The following is a 24,921-nucleotide window of genomic DNA, read 5'->3' on the forward strand; positions in this document are numbered from 1 at the left end:
TAAAGTATCTGATGAAGTCGTTTTGATTGGAAAGGGTTTGCATGAGAAGAGGCCTATGATCGGATCCCGTCCTAGCTAAATGCTTGATGGTATTGGTATGATAACTTTGAGCCCATAGATCATTAACAAAAACTCTATCAAGCCTTTTCCAAATTCTTTTACTAGGTCTTGTATTATTGCACCATGTATATTTAGGTTCAACAAAACCCAAATCAGATAGACCACAAGCTTCCATAGTGCTAATAAAGTCAAAACATTTGTTGCCCTATGAGGTTTGCCTCCTAACTTTTCATCAGGGTCCATGATATCATTGAAGTCCCCTCCTACACACCATGGATCATTAATAGAGCTACTTATATTTTCCATGTTGTCCCATAAGTCTCTTCTATCCCCGTCAGTGCATTTGGCATAAATAGCAGATACATACCTACTGTTAGCGCCATTTTTGTCTTTGAATTTGATGGTAACGTGTTGTTCTTCATTGGCTATGACTTCAGCTTGATCTAGGTGATTCCAAAAACACCAAATCTTGCCATTAGTGTTATCCAGACAATATTGGAATCCAAGAAATTTCCTGTATCCCTCAATCTTAGTCTTATTAACCAAAGGATAGCCAAATAAACCACCTTGTTAATGTGGACCAAGTATTTGATTCTGTGATTTGCTTTTTTGGACCTCATTCCCCTAATATTCCAAAAGATTGTACTAATCATGGAATACTACGGGAGGGTTTTGTTTTGTTCTCTTCTTTTGGAAGTTGAGCTAGCTCTTTCTTAGAATCTTTTTTCTTTTTTCCTTTGTGAAGTTCTGCCTCCTGAAGCTTTGACACTAATCTTTTGTTTATAGATTCATTTTTTTGAATCTGTGCGAATTTCCCCTTTCTATTAAGAGAAGTTCCAAAGTCTAGCAAGTCAACATCTTCACTGAGAATAGCATCGGGACGTTCTGTTGTTTCATCAATGATCTGGGGAGACCATTGGTAGCATAATCTTAGTGATTCTCATCCCCGATAGAGATGTTACCAATGTGCCCATTCAAGATTACAATCAAAATGACATTTATATGTTCTGCAACCACGTTGAATTAGTAAGAGCAAGACCTGTCGTCTCGTATTTAAAATTCAAGTTTTGCAGCAAGGAAAGTGTGAAAAAACATAAAGATAGTCGGAAAAAAAAAATTCAATCTGATGACTTCTATAAGTATGGCTATTCAATAGAGAAACAATTCAGTCTCAGTCTCACTCTCACACAAGTTAGAGTCGGCGGTAAGAATCTTCACTGACAATGTCACCGCATTAAAACTCATCTCAAGCAATTTAATAGAAAGGAGGCCAGAAAAAATGTGTGATTAACAATGTAATTTGGTCATTTGTATCTCAAGAAATAATACATTCTATATCAACCACCCACAAAACTTATCATTTGGCTCTGCAGGGTGCGGTGCATACACTGCCGTATGTAGATATTGGCAGCACCATCCTCCTTGCCAATAAATTATCGTGTAAAATGTCCAATTAACAAAAGGTCTAATGTCTTGTATGGTTGAACGGTATACTTAACTCTGCACCAGCAGCAAAATGCTGAATTTGACCTTGATGGTCTGCATATATACAAGTCACCTGTTTCTAAACAGGGAGAAGTCCCAATGAGATGAATTCTTTAGTAGAGACTCGATCCACATGCTCTTAAAACATATGCATGGCAATACCTCCCATAATGTCCCAAGCTGAACTCCAAGGGGATCAAGAGACTACGTACTTTGTGTTCAAACTTTGCTATCTGTGGGTTTTCTCGCATATACAGCCAGGAAGGGAATTAGCATAAAAGCTCTCTTCCAGCTTCGGGAATTCACCTGGCTCTCTCATATAAGGAGCCCCAGAACGAGTCTCGTGAAGCTCTTTTACTTTGGAGCTGAACTTCTTCCACGAGATCATACCATCATCGAGTTCATCAACTAGCTTCACAAAATTCATCCTACAAAAGGATGATTAGATTCCAAAAGTTAGGTTGACGAAGGTGCTTTGATTTGGGAATATTGCATTCTCGTAGTTTGACAACAGAAAATCTGTCTAGCCAGATAACAAGGGAATAGGCAGATCGCAAGAATAATTACCTGTCCGGATTAATAGTCTTCTTGAAGTTCTCAAAGCGCCTATGACCTTGCACTGCCTTTGCCATATTTCCATCATATGTGTAGACAAAAACATCACTCTGAAGAGCAACAACATAGTCCAAACCAGCCAACATGTTTTGGTGATTCTTGAAAGGGTTCAATTCCTCCTCTGTTGAAAGAGTTGAATGGGAAAAGATGTTTGGGAAATTCTCCAGAAGAGGTTGCATGCTTCCATTCCCATATGCTTCACCAGCCACCAAGTAAATCCTCGTACTGGATGGGAATCCCAGCCCCTTAAGCAGAAGGGCAGTCTCCCTGGGGGTCAACGGGCAACCACCAAGCTTTCTTCTTTCTGCACCATCGATCTCCTTTTCCTTCCAATGGCCAACCTCATAACGCATGCTACGGAGTTCTTCATCCTCTTCTGCTGTCAAATTATGACTGCAGCCTGTAAAAGCAAGCATATCCTTCTCGTATCTGCAAGTAGCATCATAAACTGCTTATGAGAAAAGGATTCAGATCAACAGTTTTAACAGACTCTGCTAAGATAAGACATCAGCATTATAATTTGTGCAATGTATCATCCAAATGACTTTATATCCATCAAAATAATTGAGAAACAAATTGAACTACATTTATCTGATATTACGACTCTGCAGCTACAAAAAGAAGTTCAGTCAAAGCCGTTGCTTTAAGAGTGCAACAGTCCTATAAGATTAGAAGTAAAACTAAGATAACTGTGTCCAATTAAAGCATCAAAGTATGAATACTGATCCTGCAAAAATAATGACCTCAAAGTTACATAACTTTCTTAGATAATTTTGTCATAGTTCAGTTACAGTGGTATACAGAGAGCTAACACAAGCATAATGATACAGGTATGACGTGGTCTAGCAGCCATTTTTTAATGTATTTTGATTCAAATGAAGAATCAAACTAAGTTAACACAATGAATGGCATGTCTAGTACATCAACTGGCCTGATCCTTCAAATGAAAAGTGGCATCCAGAATTTTTCCTCCTCTTTTTTATCCCAAGAGATGTTCGACTCGCACTATGTTTCATTTTATAATCCTAGCATTAATCAAAAGTAATGACAAGCAATAACAGAGTTGTATGTCACTATAGCTCTAACAGCTATGAGAGAAAGAGGCCGCGACTGACCTTAAATGCAGAGCAAGATAAGGATTACCATCTTGTCGCATCCTCGAAACCAAAATCCTTCCCAAAGTTTCAATGGGGGCCGAGTATTTTAATGCTTGGTAATTTACACGGCATCTCAGCTTCTGAATAGAATTGGGTATCCCATTGTTGGCTATCCGAGAATCAGTGTGAGTAATATACATTACTTTGTGCTGCTTCAGTAGAGGGAGGACCTCTGATTTATAGTAACTAACCTGATCAACTAAGAGAATCATGTAAGTATGGCAGGATACTCATCGCCACACCATAACATTTGGATCTGTTGTTAGTTTCATACTTCACTCAAAGGAGTACTCACAATCAATATCAAAAATACCCATATAAATCAGTTAAGTACTTCACCTTAGACCAGGATATAGGTGTTTTGTTGAAAGGCTCAGTTCCAGCAAATTCTGGTGGTAATGTCTCAACAATGTGGATGTCATCCTTTAGAGTTTCAATAAAGTGCTGCCAATTGAAAAGATCTTTGAAGCCACTGCATTTAGGAAACAAAGGTAAAGATCAAGGGGAGCCAAGTCAATGAAAAAACATCTAAAGTTATCACTTAAATCGAACAAGATAATATAGATGCAAAGCATTTGTGAATAAAACAATCATGAGCCCCTTGTTTATTCTATTGTTGCTGATTGGCATTGGGGGAAGGGGTGGAGAGGACGATGTTCGCATAAATTAGATAAATCAAATTGTGTCGCATCAACCCGTTTGAATTTTTAGATGAGGTGATTAACGGTTAGATGGCAGCAAAGGTTCTTGGTTCAAGTCTCAGTGGAACCACAGAACAAAATATTTCACATGCTTTCCACAAAGAAAGGAAAGATGAAAAGAAGATAAAAGCAATCTTCAAGAAGATAAAAGATGGCCCAATCTTTGACTGCAAACACTGTCAGTTGGATTTATTAATATCTAGTAAATTAATAGCTGCATGTTTTCATTGCCACTGATTTGCCAAGTTTAGAACACTATACCCAAGTCTTTTATTTTTTGTAGCTACTTTGGCCACTCCAATGAGAGTTGAAGTAGGCTGCAGATGGTTGTTTTGCTTCAAAAGTTAAGATGACCAATGTATACAGGTAAGGTGCACTAGCACCCATCTACCTCTGCTACAATTCTGTTATTCATGTATGGTGGTGGCAAATTGGGTAAAGCCAGGGAACATCAGAGGAGTCCTCAATAGTTGGAATAGTGATGGTAATGCAGCAACAAAGGAGGAGAGATGGAAGAGTGTCCCAGCATGCATATGGTGGACTGCATGGAAAGAGAGAAATCAGAGGTGTTTGAAGACAAGAAGAATGGACTTCAGAGCTTCAAGATGAATTGTCTAGAGTTGTTTTATTTTTGGTGTAAACAGAATATTTTAGTCCAAGCAGAAGATATCTTGGATGTTTTAGATTATTTGTAGGAAATAGAGGTGATAGGCGGCAATATGATTAGTCTGTAATACCTTTTGAAGGGGAACTACATATTTTGGATGTAGTATACATGTGAATATATAGATTACTGCTACTATCCTCAAAAATAAATGTATGGTGGTGGCAAATGGGTGGGTAGAAAACAGATTGAGCAAAAACAGTCATAATTCAACCCACCCATATTTAACCGGGTTAAAAATTAGGTTTATAAATGGGTTGGGTAAGATTGACCCATTTTATATAGGGGTTATGAAAACTTCTGTTGTTAGATTTTATACATTACCAAATATGAATTTAAGCATTATTTTTGTTAATAGCGAAACTTTGATAATAAACGTATTCTAAAAGTAGCACGTTTGCAACAATTATAATATATCCGATGAAGGTACATCAGTGTAATGCTACTATCAAGTTAGTAATATTATAACCTTGAAGAGTCACCAAATAGGTAAACTGTTTAAAATAATATATATTGTTAGTATTTCTATACAATTTTCAAACTTGATGCTAGTTTTTTGACAATTTATTTAATTTTTGTACAGTTCAAATTATGATTTTAGACATTGTTACACTAAGATCAACATAATTATTTATTCAACTAGGATTAGAAAAATAGGGTCTATCTTTACTAATGAGGAGTCCGCCAAAAAATCTGAATTAATGTTGAAATATGAAGAGTTGATCAAAAAGGAGGAAATCTCCGGGAGACAAAAATCAAGGGCTCTATGGCTGAAGGAAGGTGATAAGAATACTAAATTCTTTCACAAGATAGCAAAAGCACATAGGAGATACAACAACGTTGATCAACTTATGATACAGGGAGAATTGAATCAAGAGCCAAGCAGAATTAAAGGGGAAATTGTTGAATATTATAAAAGGTTGTATAAGGAATCATCTCAATGGATACTTGAGTACATAAATGTGCAATGTCCTAACCTAACAGAAGAAGATAAGCAGGCTCTACAAAGCAACTTTGAGGAAAGTGAAGGGCTGAGATGTTTGAAGTTGTGTGCTTTTGACAAAGCAGCAGGTCCAGATGGTTTTACTATGGGTTCCCTTTTTTTATTAAAATATTGGGATGTGGTAAAGCAAGACATCATGGACACCTTTCAAAACTTCTATGAACATGAAGTTTTTGAGAAGAGTTCCAATGCAACTTTTATAGCTCTTATACCCAAAAAGAAAGGTGCCAAGGAGTTGAGGGACTTCAGGCCAATTGGTCTAATTGGTAGCATCTACAAACTTATCTCCAAAGTTCTGACTGAAAGGCTGAAAAGGGTGGTGGACAAGTTGGTAGACTCACAACAAATGGCTTTTGTTAAAGGGAGACAGATAATGGATGCAGTTTTGATTGCAAATGAAGCAGTTGACTCCAGAAATAACCAAAAGAAGTCAGGTGTCCTATGTAAGTTGGATATAGAGAAAGCTTATGACCATGTTAACTGGAAATACTTAGTGAAGATGTTGAATCTGATGGGTTTTGTGAAGAAATGATTGAACTGGATTAAAGCTTTGCATATCAACGGTTCGATTCTCAATACTCATTAATGGTAACTCTGCAGGTTTCTTTCAAACCCAAAGAGGTCTCAGACAAGGTGATCCCTCGTCATCTTTTTTGTTCCTGATTACTATGGAGGGTTTAAACAACATGATAAAAGTTGCCAACTTAAGAGGGTGGTTAAGGGGTTTTGATGTGGCCAGAGAAGGTGCTGAGAGACTAGAAGTGACACACTTGCAATATGCAGATGATACCCTGATTTTCTGTGATGCTGAGGAGGAAGGAGGAACAACTGAAGTATCTAAGAGTGCTTCTAGTCTTATTTGAAGGTATTTCTGGTTTGCATATCAACTGGAGGAAGAGTGTGTTGTATCCCCTAAATGAAGTAAACAACATGAGTTGTTTAGCATCAATTATGGGTGGTGAAATAGAAGTTCTGCCTACTATATACTTGGGAATGCCTTTGGGGGGAAATCCAAGTCCATAGACATATGGAATAGTGTGATTAAGAAGTGTGAGAAGAAATTGGCCAAGTGGAAGTCTCAGTACTTATCAAAGAGGGGTAGACTGACCCTTATTAATTCAGTACTTGATGCTTTGCCAACCTATATGATGTCCTTGTTTCCTATCCCACCAGGGGTCATTAAAAGGTTGGATTGTATCAGGAGGAATTTTTTGTGGCAAGGCAACAAAGAAAAAAAAAGCTTCCATTTGGTTAAATGGGAGGAAGTCATGACAAGCAAGGAAAATGGAGGTCTAGGAATAAAGAATCTGAAATTGCAAAGCAAGGCCCTTAGTATGAAGTGGTTGTGGAAGTATGCAAACAACAACCAGATGCTATGGAGGAAAGTAATTGGAGCTAAATATGAAGAAGAGGACAACTGGATAACTAAAGAAGTAACCACTCCTTATGGGGCTAGCCTCTGGAGGTCCATCAAAAGCTTGTGGAATGAAGTTAAAAGTAACTCAAAGGCAAAAGTAATGGATGGGAGTAAGACCAGATTTTGGAAGGACATTTGGCATGAGAAAGGCAACATGGCAGATCTCTTTCTAGACATCTACAACCTAATCATGTTTCAACAAAGCACTATAGCAGATCTATTGTCACCATAAGGATGGAATTTCACTTTCAGAAGGAACCTTAATGATTGGGAAAGTGAGAGTTGCTGAATTTTTAAACACTGTGGACACTTTCACTGGACTACAAACAGGAGAGGATAAATTGTGGTGGACAGGAGATGACAAGGGAGTGTTCAAATCAACAAATCCTACAAGTTGATGGATCAGACAGATCAATAGTGCTCAAGTTGGCCTTGGAAGCAAATATGAAAGAGCAAAATCCCTGACAAAGTCTCATTTTTTGTCTGGTCAATGGCTAAGGAAGCAGTCCTTACAACAAGACAATGTTATGAAGAGGGGGATAACCTTGTGTTCCAGGTGTTTCCTATGTGGTGAAACATCTGAGACTGTTAACCATCTATTTTTACATTGCAAGTACACCCATCATCTATGGAGAATATTCCTAAGCCTAAAAGGCATCTCCTGGACAATGCCCAGGAAGGTGGCTGAGGCATTACTATGCTGGGAGGAAGCAGGTGTACATGCTAAGGACAAAGGTAGATGGAGAGTTATCCCAAGGGCCATCTGGTGGGCTGTTTGGAAAGAAAGGAATTCAAGACGTTTTGAGAGCATAGAGAACAATGTGCAGAAGTTAAACTAAATTGCATTTTACTTTTAGTCTTTTGGTGTAATCAGTTATACTCTAATGACACTGTCTCTATTATTGATTTGCTAGACTCAATTTAGACGTAGAGAAGTGAAATCAGGAGCACACTTGTATATAAGGTTATAGTACAACCCATGTACTATTTTGTGATATAATGCAAAGTTACCAAGTACCAAAAAAAAAGTAGGGTCTATGTTTTTTTTTTTTTTTTTTTTTTTATGACAAGGGAAACCCACAGCCGCTACCCTTTGGGTGCGCACAGGGTAAAACCTCCTCTCCTATGCAATAGCTCGCAAACCACATAGGAGAGGTAACCCGCACTAGGCAAGCCCGGTGCGACGAGCTCGACCCAGAAGGCAAACCCCTTGCTTTCGCTGGCAAGGGGTTTCGAACTTGAGACCTCCAACATGGAAGTCCCAAGCCCAAACCACTGGGCCACCCCGAAGGGAAGTAGGGTCTATGTTTTAGGATGCAGATAGCAAAAAGCTACGGATAATTGCTTCAGAAGGTGGAGTATGACACATGGACATGTATGTATCCTCAAAGAGCTAATAATGGCATATATTTCCTATAAAACATGCCAGTGCAAACTATTTTTAAAGTTAAAGAAAAGACTTCTTAAAAAGTACTAGAGCAAACTCGGGAAAAACAACTGACGCAAAGGCCTCAAAAATCTCAAGAGTGACGCACACTAATTAAATCTTAACTAGTTACCTATGCAGCTGTGAGTGATTTAGCTGCAGACAACCCAAATCAGACCTGTGACTGACCAATTTTGCACAGTTTAAATATGGGTTGAACCCAAACTTCACTCATTATCAATGTCACTCACTCAACCTATTTAAATATGGGCAGGTAAGTGAAAATTGACTTCATTTTGCCATCACTATTTCATCCACATAACTTTTTAAGAAGTCTCCATGTGGCTAAAGACGCCTCCACAATCTTAAGAGATGATTGGATGTGCTCGTTGTAGCTAAGACTCAAAATTCTGGAGGGACCCACCAGCTCCTTTGAAGAAAATCATATATTTCCCCATCTTACGAGTCTTCCTTTTCTTTTCTTTTCTTTTTTGAGAAGGTGACTCTTCCTCTTATTTTCCCTTTCTTTTCTGCTTTTCTTCAATATTTGTTATATTTTCCTTTTCATTTTCCGTTTTCTAATCTTATTTCTTGCGTAAAACTGACCTTACTCGATCTCTCTTTCTTTTTTATTTGATACCAAAAAATCTATTTGCAGCAAACTCCTAGGATCAACCGCAACCTTCGAAACTCGAGAATGATGGGTCTGCCCCTCTACCCTTTTAAACTCAAAAACTAGGCTTGTTTGTCGGACGTAGGCTACGAATTTGTGACCTAAGCCTCAAATCCTCTACCCTTGCCAAGTGAGTTAATCCCTAAGCTACGCCTTACGATAACTACACCTCATTTACAAATATATTGGGATCGATTGGGAGTTTGGTGGGCATCGAGGGGATTCATGGTGGAATGGGGACGTCCAAGGAAAAGTGGAAGCCAAGAAGGTGGCATGTGCGAAGTTGGTGGAGAGAAGGATGAGGAGGAGAAGTGGACGAATAAGGAAGGGGATGGTGTGGAAGGAGGCAAAGTTAGCAGTTACGGCGAGAAAAATAGCAACTTTTGAATGCTTATATGTAGAACTAACTTGGATCTTATCGATCTATGCCCTTTTGGTCTATGGGGTATCCCCCTTTTCCGCTTTTCTTTCTTTCATCTTCCTAATTCCAGAGGACAAAAACGGAGATAAGAAGCTTCACTGGATAGCTAAGATGAGGGAGAGGAGGGATCGAGACCTGGACCTAGTGAAGTGCATCAAGATGAAGATGGAAAAGTATTGGTAGATGAGGCACTTATTAGACGGAGATGATAGTCTTATTCCCTAAACTATTGAACGAAAAAAGGGACGGAGATTGGAGCACTTCGGGAGGTGTTGTGGTTTTAGGTATTGTAGGTGTATAAAGATTGAGGAGGTTAAAGGTGTTATTCATTTGGATGCGTAGGGGGAGAGCAACTGGGCCAAACGAGATACCAGTGGAATTTTGGATGAGCGCAGATACATGGAATGGTTGACTAGTTGTTTAATATTAAGCTAGCTTACTTTGAAGACGGCAAAGATGCCAGAAAAATGCAAGTGGCGTATGACGATCCCGTTGTACAAGAACAAAAGTGACATTCAGAATTGCAACGACTATAAGGGCATCAAGTTGTTAAGCCACACAATGGAAGTTAGGAGAGGGTGGTAGAGATGAGGGTGAGGAGGAGCATATCTATTTTCGAGAACCGGTTCGGATTCATGTCAGAGAGTTCAAGACTAGTAGAGAATATAGCGAGAGGAAAAGGGCCCTTCACATGGTGTTCATCTATCTAGAAAAGGCTTATGACAGAGTTCTGAGGGAAGTTTTTTTTTTAAGTAAAGGTAACTTTGTTTTAACAAAAAACTCATCAACAAAGAATGATGAGTATCATTTTACGATCCACACATGGTGTGTGCACTTTCCTCAGTGAGGACTACCCAACAAAAAACTTTACAAGTTACCTATGAAGTCAACTATGTCTATTATATCGCCTACCATATCTTGTTTACACCAAAAATAAAGTAAACTAAGGCATTGGATTCTAGTCTCCTGGTTGTTGGTCCCTTTGCCTTCAAAACATCTTAAATTTCTCTCCTTCCACAATGTTCACCAATCACAAGTTGGGATGGATCTCCTCCAATCCCCATTGGCATCTCTGCTGCCAATATCTTTCCAGCTAGGAATGGGTGTTTGGTCAGTTCGGTTCGGTTTTTCGGTTTTCGGTTTGGTAAAAATGTGAAACCAAACCAAATTGAAATAAATTTGGTTTGATTCAGTTATCACAATTTCGGTTCGATTTTCGGTTTAACCAAATTTAATAAACAATGATACATTTTCAAAATTCAATCACTCTTGTTCAATTTCTTCAACCTCTCAAGTTCTTACAACTTACTACAAATCACATCCAATTCTACTGCTTTGCAAATGTTTTGGCAGTTCAAGAAAAGCTCAAAAATAGTTAGCAGTTCCCCTTCACAGAACACATGGAGAATAGTATCAATAGAGCAACAAGATCATCTAGATGCCATTTGATTTCAAAGCTTAGCAATCACCTCCTCTAAAAGGAATTTTCTTTAACAACCTCCGCATCAGGAATTAGAATTTGAAAGGAATTGAATTGTGCCATACTCAACAACAGATTTTTATCATTTCTATGCATAGTAATCTACTAGGCAGAACGCAGAAGCATTAGACATCTTGCAAGTATCAACTTGCAATTTCTATGCATAGTAATCGAATGTTGACTGCTACACGATGGCCACCGCAGTCTCTCAGTGAAGTTCTAAGTGTGAGATACAAACTTAGCCGACTAAGAAGAGACCGTGAGCTCAGATGAGAGTTGAGAGTTGTGAACTAATGCTGGACGCGATGAGCACTGACCAGTCACCACTCACCAGTGGCCTACGACTCTGCGAGACAATGACCGAAGCACTGAGCAGCGGCCCGCAAGGTGGTTGAGAACACTGAGCAGCGCTGCTTGCGAGCACTCAGCACTGCAATGAGCGGCATACTAGCCTGAGAAGTGAGAACTGAGCAGCGGGCAGTGGCTGCGCGACATCATCTGCGGTTTACTGTGTTTAGGTGACTGCACCTTGTTGTTATTGTTACAGTTCCTTGCATATATGCTCTGCACTACTTTGCTATTAGTTGTCATGTTTTCTTTTTCATTACTACTTTGATTTGCTTGAGCCGAGGTTTTTAAGGAAATAGTCTCTCTCCCTTAGAGAGGTAGTGGTAAGGTCTGCATACACTCTACCCTCTCCAGACCCACTTTGTGAGATTTCACTAGGTTTGTTGTTGTTGTAGTAACAATTCCTTTTTAAGGATGCTTTGTCATGCGTTCTTTAGCATTTTTTCTAGGCTTCTTCACTCCCACTGATTTTGTTTTTTGAACTGCTTTGTAAATGTGTTTACTTGAGCCGAAGGTCTATCAAAAACAAACCTCTCTATCTTCCAAGGTAGGGGGTAAAGTTTGTGTACACCCAACCCTCCCAAGATGCCACTTGTGGGATAACATTGGGTATGTTGTTGTAATAATAGTAATATTAGAAGTTCTCTAACAAGTCTAAAACCTATCCTCAAATAGTAGTTATCCCTATATGGATCGTTTTCTTCATTATGCCCTATTTTTAGCTAATTCTGCATTGGTACGAAGCATTTCTAGGACTTTCGAGACAAGTTGCTTCCATGGGAATACATCTTACTCTATCAATTTTATCCACAATCAAGCTTTTCATCTATTAATTGATATTTTTTTATCATAAATTGTGTTCTGCGCCATTCTTTTGGTGTAGAACAAACAATCTGTCATTTCAAATTTTTCCATGGAGGAATTGAATTTGCCTCAAGAAGAAAATAAAATGCCATATATTATGCATGTAGAAGAGAATGTGGGAAATATTTGAGTACTGGTAAGTTTGGTTTGTTATATTGTAACTTTTATTTGAATGGTGTTGTTTTGAGTATAGTTTTATCTGAATATAGTAGAACTGATTTGAATACTTGAATGAAGAGTCAAAAATCAGGGATATATGTTATTTCGATTTTGTGTGTGAAATATTTAAGAGATATAGAGAAACTGGGTATGAATTTAACTGATTTTGTTGCAAGTAAAGTTTTTAAAAGAAGAGAGAGAAATTGATGGTATAAATGGTTGAAATTGGACCTGCGGGTATAATTAAAACAAAATCCCTTTAAAAAGGTGGGAATTAGCATTTTTCCTATGATGGTGGTATACAATGGAATTTCAGTTTAAAAGTTGGATTTAAGAACCTAATATGGGCAGCGAGTGGAATTTAAATACACTTCTGTCATATTGTGTTAAGTGGCTTCCCTTATGGTATACTGGGTACTGGGTATATTTCTCAATAACATATTGCACACACAATTGTTACCCAACAAAAAGAGAAAAGTAGCAGCCCAAGGATGAGACTCTTTCAACTGCCTCAACGTCTTGTATCTTAAAGGAGATCCTCCAAAATCGAATTGTGATGCCTCAGTTAACATTTCTTTCTTACCACTTCTATTTTAAGTTTCCCGAACCCGAAGTGTCATCACTACTAGCCAACTGATTTCTAGGCTAATAAACCTGTAAGAAAATTGAGTATTAGGCCCGTTCTTTACAATCTTCCTTTGAAGGAGGATTTTTCCATCATTGCATCATTCATAAATCATGCTATCTAACTCTAGATACTCAACATGCATCCGAAACTGATTTATCAGTCTCAGCCCTGGAGAGATGCTTCCATTCATCAAGTAACAAGACACTCTTTCTCTTATCGTGAGCATAATTGTGTAACGTATATCAAGAAAAGGTTCCATAAAGAATACCATTCGCAGTCAATTATTGGTAATGTAACTGCAAAAATCAGATTACATTGTGGGCTTGAACAACACTAACCTCGTTTGTATTGGTCATAGGATCACAGAAAAGAATGACTACCACTTTGTCTTTAACCTAACATGACCCTCTTAAAGACCATCAGACGGTGGATTCACCCATTCTACCTCATTTCTCCTTCAATGATTACTTTGAGAACAAGGGAACAAACTCCAAGTATTATAACATGACTCTCTTAAATACACCTTTTATGTTTTTGATGTCAATAAAAAAAAAAAAAGAGATCTTCCTTCACTTAATTGTTTTTCTTCTCTTCTCCCAGATATATCTTGAAAGTTTCTCTCAAAGCTAGACGCATGAATTTCTTAGCACATAAGTGCTGCAACACGGGACCACCATCAACCATGTAAATGAGAAACTAAGAATCATCCAATGACTAAAGCTTCCCCTTCAACATCTACTAATGCACCTGCCAAAGGTCATCTATTTACTTTAGAATCCCAAAATTCTCATTTTTCTCCAGACCTAAGTTGCTCAGACTCGGGTGCAGGTGTCCGATACGGGTGCGGATCAAGAGGTCAGATCCTTCGTGATTTAATTTTTAAGATGCAGGGATATGGATCCATGTATGGATACGGGTGCGGGGATTCGCCTAAAAATAATTGAAATATCTAAAAATAGAGTTATAAAACCTAAATTATGAGATATTATGTGGAGAACTTGAGGAGAATTCTGGAAGGAGATTAAAGGAAAAGGAGTGACATAGAAATTTCTATATAAAAGGTATTCTATTTTCTACAATTTCACCTTAGCTTTTGTATTGATTAGAAAAATCATTAAAACTATCCACTTTCCCCATCGATTTTGGTCAAATTACCCAAAATTGGTTGACCAAATCGGACACAGATCACACACCCATGTCGTGTCGACACGGGTGCGGCATCAAAAGTGAAGAGTTCGAGCAACTTAGCTCCAGACATATGAGACTGCGAACTTCATAAATAGAACCACCTGTAACCAGAGTCCCGAACTTAGGACTCTATGTTGTTCTTTGATGCTAGACTTTTTGTCCATTCACAAGGGGCCCATATTTCCATAGTTTTGAGCTCTACATATGGATAATGATCTTTATAAGTTTTATACAAGAATGGGTCTACTAAGTAGGGTGCAGTCAGTACACATTACACAAAAGGATCAACAAGAAACTACTAAGGTGAAAAACAATCCAACACACATGATACATATAATTTTGGTTATTCAAACTAACTAAAGTATGTGCCGTGGGTTGCCGAGGGCCTGTGCACCCCCGGGATTAGTCGGGGCTCAAAGAGACTCGGACACCCGGTGCAAATCAAAAAAAAAAAAAAAAAGTATGTGCCGTGGGTGGTGGGTTTCTTCCATAACATTTGCCTATCAAAATAACCATTTCATAATGAATATGATTTCAATGAAGTGGTAAAAGCAGAGCACCTTTCATCCGCCCAGTAGGATGTATGATCAAGAGAAGGAAGTACAAGTGTTGCCTTCATGATTTTAGCAACAGCTACCATATCACAGATCTGCATTCTAGAATTATTTGTTCATCAGATGGAGATAATAGGAATCTTTAATAAAAGGAATTGAAGCGTGAAACCTATAACAACCAGACCCCAAATCTCATCTGATTTAAGCCACCATTTGCATTTATCAGAAGGTAACCATTTGTCTTTGCATCTACAACTGCCAAAGAAAGCAAAAAGGATGAGGGTAAGGTAAAAACAGTTAATAGGCTGAATAAAAACGAATTTCAGTTGTTCAGGTGTTTACGTTTCTGACTCTTTGTCCGCTCAATGCACTGAGTGAAATTTTCACTATTAGGCTTCAACCATATTTCTGAAAACTGAAAAGGGAAAAAGAGAACAACATTTAGAAGTGTTACTTCCTTTAGCACTAACAAGCTGGAAGATTTGTGATAGAACTTACATCTAGCATGCTATTCTGGTTACCAACAACACCCGATGCAACCATATTTAGAGTCTGTTCCAAATGATTCCGTTCTCCACTATGTTTGGTATCTCCTTCCATATGTCTATAGGCATGAGTGCTTTGATCCCTTAGACGTAGCTGACTGACCAGTGAGTCATATGAATCCTGTTGGGCAATGTCGAACATTTGAAAAAACATAACTTTACTGATGCAACTAGTCTTGATATTAGTAGAGTGCAGAACAGCAAAATCATTAGTTGCATTTTCAAAACAGAGACTTGGCTAACAAAGAAACTCGTGATTAAAATCTAACACAACCCAAAGCTATCTATCTGCCTATCTCATCATTTTCCTTCGTTCTCTATGTAACATATGTTTTATTTTACATGTTTCACCTAAAGCCTGATAGTTGCATCAAAGACGATACACACTGTTGTGTCACATCCCCACTGTCTTTGTTGCGAAAATTCGTAGGAATCATGTAATGGATACATTCAGGACCATATCACGTGAACAACCAACTAGATTGAAGGTTTACTACAGGCAAGCATACTATTAATAGCCAAAAAAAGTCGACCACTACTGAGAAGCAAATACCTCAAGAAGAACAGAAAGTGTTGCAGTTAATATTTAATCATTCAAAACTAAGTGTTAAATTAAGCTCCAATTGATCTTGAAAAACACCCAAAAACAAACCAAATTTGAAGGAAAAACAAATGAACACGGATGGGAGTGAAGAATTCCATTTCTAGAACTACAAAATAACCTGACTGTACGCAACTCTTTCAATAGCAGATCCAAACCATCCATAGGCACAAAACTTGAGAACACCCATAAACAAGCAGAACCCGCAAAACACCAAGAACATCCAGTGCCCCAACTTCTTCCTTCCTTTCAATTCCAATCCAAACCCAAAATCCACAGTCAAAGATTCCAATTTTTTCCTCAAATGCACCCTTTGGATAACATTACTCAAATGGGTATGCTTCTTTTCTCCTAAAATCTCATACCCATCAGCAATATTCGCATTGGTTTCAGATCTAGGTGAGTTAAGCGGTACATCAATCTCATGATGAGTATTCAAAGTAGCAGTACTACTACTACTACTACCAGTATTTTGGGCGTTTTGGTTAGTATTATTGGTCCTCTTAAAAGAATGAGCTCTTCGAGTCATTGGTCCAGAGAATCGTGGACTATTGACCCGCTGTGGAACGCCATCTGTGGCGGTGGAGTGGTGGTGGCTATGGTGGTTGTTATGATGATGACCCATTTCGTATTAACAACAATATGAATAAATTAGCTGTAGTTGTACGTGGTAACTCGTATGAATTGGCCAGAAAGTGTGGATCCAGATGGGTGAAGTGATATTATTGAAGATGAATAGGCATTAATGGAGAGAAAGTGGAAGAGATAGAAGAAAGCATACAGTAAAAAGGAAGGGAGAGTTCAATCATTGTTTCTACATTTAAATCTTCCCCCCATGGAAAGTTGCCTACCGGAGCCGCCATTTTCAACTACCTGTACACGCGGATGAATGAATACATCATCATCCCCTCACTCGTTTTCTTACCCCTTGTTTGGACGATTCTTTAGCGGTGTTTGACTAATTTAAATTCATGTCAGATAATTCATGCCGAATAGATCTACCAATGTTTTTTTTTACTTTAGTTATTCTGTTGTAATAATTATTACTTAGTAGTTCAAGTAATACACTTAGGAGTCGTTTGGTAGAGTATATAAGAATAATGTTGAATATGATGTATTAGTAATGTATGCATTAGTAAAACAAGCATAACTAATGCTTGCATTAGTTATGCTTGCATTATTTCTTATACATTGTTTGGTTTGATGTATTGGAAATAGCAAGTCTTGTATAAAGACTATTAAAAAAATATTTGTTTACAAAAATACACCCACATTCTTTTACAACTCAAAATCTTGATTTATTAAACAAATGGACTATTCCGAAAGTTAATATTAAAATCATTTATGATTATGGTTGGTTTGATAAGATTTCTAATAAGCAGTTGATTAAAACAACTGAACAATCCTTGGCGCTAAACTCGTCCGAACAAACCATTCGTTTATTAAATAAGCGTGATATTGAATTATATATATCTCAGTATAAATTTTTGCATATTGGCATGGTTTAAATTGCTTTTAAACCTTTAACTCTTAAAGGGTTACCAAAGACTTTCTTAGCTGCTCTACGAAATGCGAGGAATTTAAATTTTCGTCAATCCTTGATGGGTTCGATAGAATCTACGGTGGCTTATGGTCCAGTTTATTTTAATGCTCAGCCCAATTTGCAGTTATCTTTGACTGATTCTAATATATTAGATGCTTTAACCTTGAATGTTAAAACGCATGGTTATAACTATGCACCTGGATCTGAATTAATTTGCTTGTCGTATAGAATCTATTATAAATTACTTGCTACTTTGAATCCTAGATGTAAGTTATATGATACATATGATCAAACTATTTTAGTAGAAACTAATTTCGTCAGATCTAAGGTCACTACTAGAAGACCTATAAAATGGGAAGAAATTAATTTTCCTACCACTTGGATTTTAGATTTTGTTATGCCCCCTGAGCAAATGACCGATGTTGTCACTAATTCTGAATATTCTCATATTAGTCAAAATTTCGATGAAAAAATTTGTATGCAGTTTGATGAAAAAAGTGTTCCTTATAGTAGACATTTTTTTGCTTCTGATAGAAGACTGACTATTCAACATATTTCTCCGATAGAACCTTGTTATGGTCCAGCAAGAAATCGCATTGCTTCATTACATACTTTATCAACAGTTATATCTACAGAAAAACAAAAAATTAAAATTGATCCTCGATTAAACATTGTTCAAACGAATGATAAAGCATCTCATATTTCTGATAAGGATATTCCTTTTGTATCCGAGATAGATTTTAATCTTAATGATACTTAATGATGAGTGAACATCAAATTGATTTTAGTCCAAGTTCACTGGCAAGAAAATATATTCAAAACGAATTTTTAAATGAAAAATGGAACCGGTTTAAAACTTGGTTTTTTGACACTTATAGTAAAGAAGATTTAAATAATATTTCTCAAGAGTTTTATGAAACTTGTGCATTACATAATCATATTATGTTTTTTGTGCCCTGGTTTATAACCACTTATTTACCTTTATTCATCAACGTTCTTGAACGATCTTACAAAAATGAATCGGGTAATATTATTCAATCCATTTATCCTCCTCAAGCTCCGTTTATTTTACCAAATAATACTGGTATTACTTTTACTGCTTTTCATAAATTTATTGATAATGATGTCGCCGCAGTAAGTATAAATGAAATTATTTCTCAAAATAATTATTTGGGCCTATATGTTAAAGATATTGGTGAACATATTTGTTCTCTAGACAAAAAATTAGATAGTATGTCTAATCTGATTGTTCAAATTGATAGTAAGCTAAAATCTGTGAAACAAGTTTCGGAACAGGCTTCTTCGTCAAAACAGCCTGATGTTCATATTCAAAGGCCTCCTGAGATTCAGGATTTTATTCTTAGTCGTACAACTGACCTAGCAGTGGTCCGCCCAGTCATAGATCAAGCAAGTCAATATCCTTAGAGGTAGTCCAACTACATAAAAAGAGAAATACACAAGAATTTTAACGTAGTTTCTCGGATTGCATGGTTTAATTATTTTACCCAAGCAAAGGGCCTGTCAAAAAGTTATACATACTTTTATTAAGCCCATGTGTCTGATAGTTCTAATCGGGTATGAGGCGCCCTACTTATTAAACTCAATTTCGGGCTAAAAACCACGGCTCATCAGACGGAGTCATAAAGACAAAGCCAATAAAAGTAATACTAGATCTGACTGTATCTCAATCTCAGAACCAAGTCGAGAAGTCATACTAAAATTCTTCTATATTTAAATAAAGCTTAGATCCGTTCATGATCTATATAAAAGAGAAGTTAGTTATCCGGCATAGATATAATTACTTAGCCGGACATAGTCACGGCTTAACTCAGATATAAAAACTAAAAATAAAAGGAAGTACCTTGTAGCAAACAGCACACTTTACTATTTCTCAGGCCAAAGTCCGGTAAACTTACGATACTTGAAAATATTTTACAAGTGGGGAGAGAGAAAGTAGAAAGAAGGAGAGAGGGTTTCTAAAAACCTGCCCTCAATTAAAGAAGAACAGACCTATTTATAGAAAAAGAAAAACATCTTTGTACAGGATACCGGGCCCCTATCTGGGTCCTGGTAACAGTGTATTTACTGTAGCAACACTGTTCACTAACAGTAAATACACTGTTACCAGGACCCAGATAGGGGCCCGGTATCCTGTACAAAGATGTTTTTCTTTTTCTATAAATAGGTCTGTTCTTCTTTAATTGAGGGCAGGTTTTTAGAAACCCTCTCTCCTTCTTTCTACTTTCTCTCTCCCCACTTGTAAAATATTTTCAAGTATCGTAAGTTTACCGGACTTTGGCCGGAGGAATAGTATAGTGTGTTGTTTGCTACAAGGTACTTCTTTTTATTTTTAGTTTTTATATCTGAGTTAAGCCGTGACTATGTCCGGCTAAGTAATTATATCTATGCCGGATAACTAACTTCTCTTTTATATAGATCATGAACGGATCTAAGCTTTATTTAAATATAGAAGAATTTTAGTATGACTTCTCGACTTGGTTCTGAGATTGAGGTACAGTCAGATCTAGTACTACTTTTATTGGCTTTGTCTTTATGACTCCGTCTGATGAGCCGTGGTTTTTAGCCCGAAATTGAGTTTAATAAGTAGGGCGCCTCATACCCGGTTAGAACTATCAGACACATGGGCTTAATAAAAGTATGTATTAGCTTCTTGACATGACATTTGCTTGGGTAAAATAATTAAACCATGCAGTCCGAGAAACTATGTTAAAATTCTTGTGTATTTCTCTTCTTATGTAGTTGGACTACCTCTAATGATATTGACTTGCTTGATCTATGACTGGGCGGACCACCGCCAGGTCAGTGATCCTGTAACGTTGGTATCAGGTCAGTGATCCTGTAACGTTGATTATTATTATTATTATTAGAGGGTAGTTTTGTCATTAGTTAATGCATTAAAACCACTGCATTGCTAATACCTAGAAATCCATGGTATTAGCAATACACACCTTAATACACAATAGAGTGTATAACTAATGCAAACATTAGTTATACATAGGTTGGAAAAGAGTACCAAACAAGGTACTAGTAATACACAATGCTAATGAATGCGTTATTTTTCCTAATAGTCGTTTGGTACAAAACTTTATAACACAGAGAATAGTAATACATGGATTAGTAGCGTAAAGATTAGTAATGGAGAATTTATTTTTATTAAGTGTTTGGTTCATTGTTTCCTACATCATCTTGTGTTTGAATTAAACTCTTTAAAAATCTTCGTTCCAATTATACCCTTGAATTATTATGTCATTGGGTCAAGATAGATAATTGCCGGATAATATTATTTTTTACGGCCTTCTAACTAGTTATGGGAAGAACAATTTTGTTGTCATGTTTGCTATTTTTTACACTTGAATTATTTGAGGATAAATAGTTGTCATCTTTATAAATTAATCACTCACAACATGTCAATTTTCAATTTAAAAAAGATAAACCATTTACTTTTAAAATCGAAAAGATGGTTAACAATGGTAAAATTGAATAAACCATCTACATTTACACATAAAAATTGCAAGTTATAATTTTAATATGTATATAATTTTTTAAATAGTTCAAAATACAAATAGATAGAAAACTACACAAATATATATATATATATATATATATATATATATATATATAAAAAAAAAATCGCAAACATCATGTAGTGATATATTTGTCTTTTTAATTAGTAAATGTTAAATAACTCACATTTCAAATTTGTATTGATTTATATTGGATTTATTTAGTATCAAACAACTCTCTCTAAATAATTTGTAAGCTGATTTATTTAAATAAATTAACAAGTACAAATATAAAACATAAAATCATGTAAATAAACAAAATAATTAAAATGATTTGAGTGATATTTTTGTCTTTGCATAAACTTATCCCATGGCATTATATCTTATGTATTACTAATACCTCCAAATGAAAGGTATTAGTAATACATCTTATAATTTCACGTAGAATGTATAACTAATACATAGATTAGTTATGCATAGGCTCAAATTCCTACCAGACATAGTACTAAATAATATCATACATGATACATGGACTATTTCTTTGGTTAGGAACAAGTTATCCCAGAATTAATTATCCTGGGATAACTTATCCCTCCATGTATATGTGATAACTTATCTCATCACTATGGTATAAATGGCGGGATAAGTTATCCCAAACATGGCAACCAAACAAGACATCAAATTTTTATCTTATGACTATTTATTTTTATACCTCACACCAAACAACCCCTTAATACACTAAAAATGAATCATCATCCTCGTTTTAAGTAAAATTAAATAACATATTTAGGGGATTCATTCATTCAAAAATAATTATCGCATAATATATAAATATGTCATTTAACTTGACCTTATTTTATATTTATGACCTTCAACTTTGGGTGTGCACAAGTAGATACTTAAACTTGTATGAATTCAAGCAAATAGATACACGTGTCGTATGTGGCATCATATATGGCAATTTGTGTCATACGTGGTGTCTTACGTGTATTATGTCACATAGGACTCATATGTCTACTTGTTCAACTTTATACAAGTTTAAGTGTTTACTAGTGCAAACTCATTGTTAAAGGGCATAAATATAAAATAAGATCAAGTTCAAAGGTATATTTATATATTATGTCATAATTATCTATGAAAACAAAATATCAGTATCCATTTAGATAAAAATTGCCACATTATTTTTTTATTTTATACAAATATTATTTTATGAAGAAGTGTCAAATTTTTTATTTTATTGTTTTGGTAACCAATGTAAATTACCATTAACAAACAGAAAACAAATACACTTAAAGAGCACTCAATCTCCTAATCACCCTCTAAGAAAGATATTAGGAGAGTTAAGCCTCTTATAGAACTCTAATTACACAAATTTCAGCAACAACCAACAATACTTATTTGCCTTTCTAAACCGTTTAACTATCTCAAGTCTATCTACAAATTCCTTCTTAATTTGTGTCACAGTTGTATATATTTACAGTGATGCCTATAAACAATTTCCAGTTCCTTGCATTCCAAACCTGGTATATCATTGCTCCGCACAATGCAGTAATAAGTTCCTTGTGAAACTGTTGTCAATTCTTCCTTCTAAGTCTATTTAGAATATGTTTGACAGTTTCAACAGGAATAAAAGTCCCAGACCATTGTTACATTTCAATTTGGACTCTCACTATCCATTCACAAGTAGAAAGCAAGTGAATATGTGTCTCCTCTACTGATTTTATCACACAAACAACATGTGTCATCTTCCACTGGAATATTTAATTTCTTAAGTCTCTCTTTGGTTAGTAATTTACCTTGCATAGCTAGCCACAATATGAATCTATGTTCAGGTTGAGCAAATTTAGTCCAAATTAAGTCACACACTCTAAGTCTAGCATGTTGCCCCACTAGTGTATTATAACTCTGTGTGAGTGAGTGTTCGTAATAAATTTCCTTAAGCGCTGAAGATTGACTGCAAACAAAATAAATAGAATAAAAATGTAATTTTTATTGATGAATCGTTGTGAGTACAATTATGTCGTTCTCTTGATTCTTCTCTCCTAAGCTTCTCCAAAATTCAAGGGCCTTCAGTAGTGTACTTCTCGAATTGTTGGATGATATAGACCTCTTTGAGATGTTGTTGCTCTCCGGGAATGTCGTAAAACGCTTCGTCGTTTCAAGTCGGCCTCCAGGAAGAACTCCGTTGATCACTCATTCAAAGAGCTATGTAGTTGATGTTGTAGCTTTCTCCAATTGCAGAATGTTTGTTGAAGAGTTTTCTTCCTCTAGAATGTCATGTGCATCCCCTATTTATAGTTTTAGGGGGTGGACAAGGTTGCATATGATTGACCAAAGAATGTCATTTTGACACTTGGCAGATTATGATTGGTTCTTGCACTTGATTGGGACTACCACCTCATTTGGACACGGAGCTCCACCTTATTGGTCTTGGATGCCTAGTCACTGTGACACGTGGCATGAGTTTGGGCTTCAAGGTGAAATGGACCTTGGATTTGAATTTAATAAAATGGTTTCATTTATTTGTAAAGCCCAAATGAGCATGGATTTAATTCAAATATCGTATGAATTTAATCCAATAAAATTTATGTGTCTACAAATGCCCCTTACTTTGAGACTTGTCGACATGCAGGTAACTTTGAATCTTGTTTAGCAATAACCCATTTTGATAGTTCAACTTTGCGCGTCTGTAATGTAAATTTCATATCTAATTGTAGAAAAATTGAAATCGCAAGCCGTTTGATTTTTTCCAAAACTAAAAACATGAAACTATGACATTTAAAATATTTGTAGCCAAATTCCTCTTCAATTGCTACAGTTTTGATCTTCAGTGTTGAACCCATTTTTGATTGTCAGATTTGTACGTCCGTAGTGTAAATTTCATATCTAATTATAGAAAAATCAAAATCAGAAGCCGTTTGATTTTTTTGAAACTATAAACATGAAACTATGACATACAAATTTTTTTAGCCAAATTCCTCTTCAATTGCTACAATTTTGATCTTCAATGTTGAACCTGTTTCTGATTGTTAGATTTGTGTGTCCGTAGTGTAAAATTCATATCTCATTGTAGAAAAATTAAAGTCGCAAGCCGTTTGGTTTTTTCGAAACTAGAAATATGAAAATACGACATATAAAATATTTGTAGCCAAATTCCTCTTTAATTGCTATAGTTTTGATCTTCAATGTTGAACCCCTTTTTGATTGTTAGATTTTTTTTGTCTTTTGATTTCTCCAATTATGTTTTCGCCGAAGTAACACTCTTTTAGAGCCATGTTGTGCAATCTTGATTTCAAGCAACAAAAATGGACTTTAGTGAACGAGAGGCACCATACCTTTGCCTTGAGATCCTGGAGAACAAACAACATTCGCGCGCCAAAGTTCTCACCTTGAAAGTTCATCCTCTGTTGATCGGCGCCTTCCCACTTGTTAGAAAGTTGTTGGAAAATTTTCATCATCTCTCGAAGTAGTCATCAACAGAAATGATGGACGTCATGGACAATTCTTCTGGCAAAGTCACACCTGAAAATTTTTTCTTCTTGAAGTCTTCCACTCATCAAAATGTTGTTGCCGCCATCCTCCTAGCCGTGATAAGAGTCTTAGCAGCTGGCGTGTTCCTCCTCTCAGATTTGGTGAGCTTTGCTATACGTCTGACTATTGAGAGTGGGTAGAGGATGTGTTTGCCCGTTGCAAGGAGACTTTGGACAACATCAAGACTTATGATGCTATATTTGCTTCACTGTTCACATGTGACCATAATGAAAATGTTTTCCAGGCCTTTTGCGATAATTAACGTCCATCCACCAATAAAGTCTCTACCTTCGTCAAAGAGTTATCTATTTCTTTATGGGATTCGAGAATCATG

At 36.4% G+C, this 24,921-nt stretch overlaps 1 protein-coding gene across 2 annotated transcripts; it reads right to left on the minus strand.

Annotated features, from left to right (window-relative positions):
* Nucleotides 1–1,301: 1,301 nt before the first annotated feature.
* LOC125811301 (O-fucosyltransferase 35) lies at nucleotides 1,302–16,746 on the minus strand. 2 transcript variants are annotated; one of them, XM_049490808.1, is made up of 9 exons: nucleotides 16,111–16,746; nucleotides 15,342–15,509; nucleotides 15,186–15,258; nucleotides 15,028–15,092; nucleotides 14,850–14,938; nucleotides 3,657–3,789; nucleotides 3,276–3,508; nucleotides 2,113–2,589; nucleotides 1,302–1,973 (listed from the first exon to the last, which is right to left on the minus strand). In XM_049490808.1, exons 1-9 carry the CDS (start codon nucleotides 16,612–16,614, stop codon nucleotides 1,775–1,777), a joined length of 1,941 nt encoding a protein of 646 aa, XP_049346765.1. In that variant the 5' UTR covers nucleotides 16,615–16,746; the 3' UTR covers nucleotides 1,302–1,774. The 2 variants fall into 2 exon arrangements, with proteins under 2 accessions (XP_049346765.1, XP_049346764.1); XM_049490807.1 differs by having other exon boundaries at nucleotides 15,028–15,098.
* Nucleotides 16,747–24,921: the final 8,175 nt, after the last annotated feature.

The sequence above is a fragment of the Solanum verrucosum genome, unplaced genomic scaffold, assembly GCF_900185275.1.
Source record: "Solanum verrucosum unplaced genomic scaffold, falcon-dt-bn FXZP01000109.1, whole genome shotgun sequence".
NCBI lineage: Eukaryota > Viridiplantae > Streptophyta > Magnoliopsida > Solanales > Solanaceae > Solanum > Solanum verrucosum.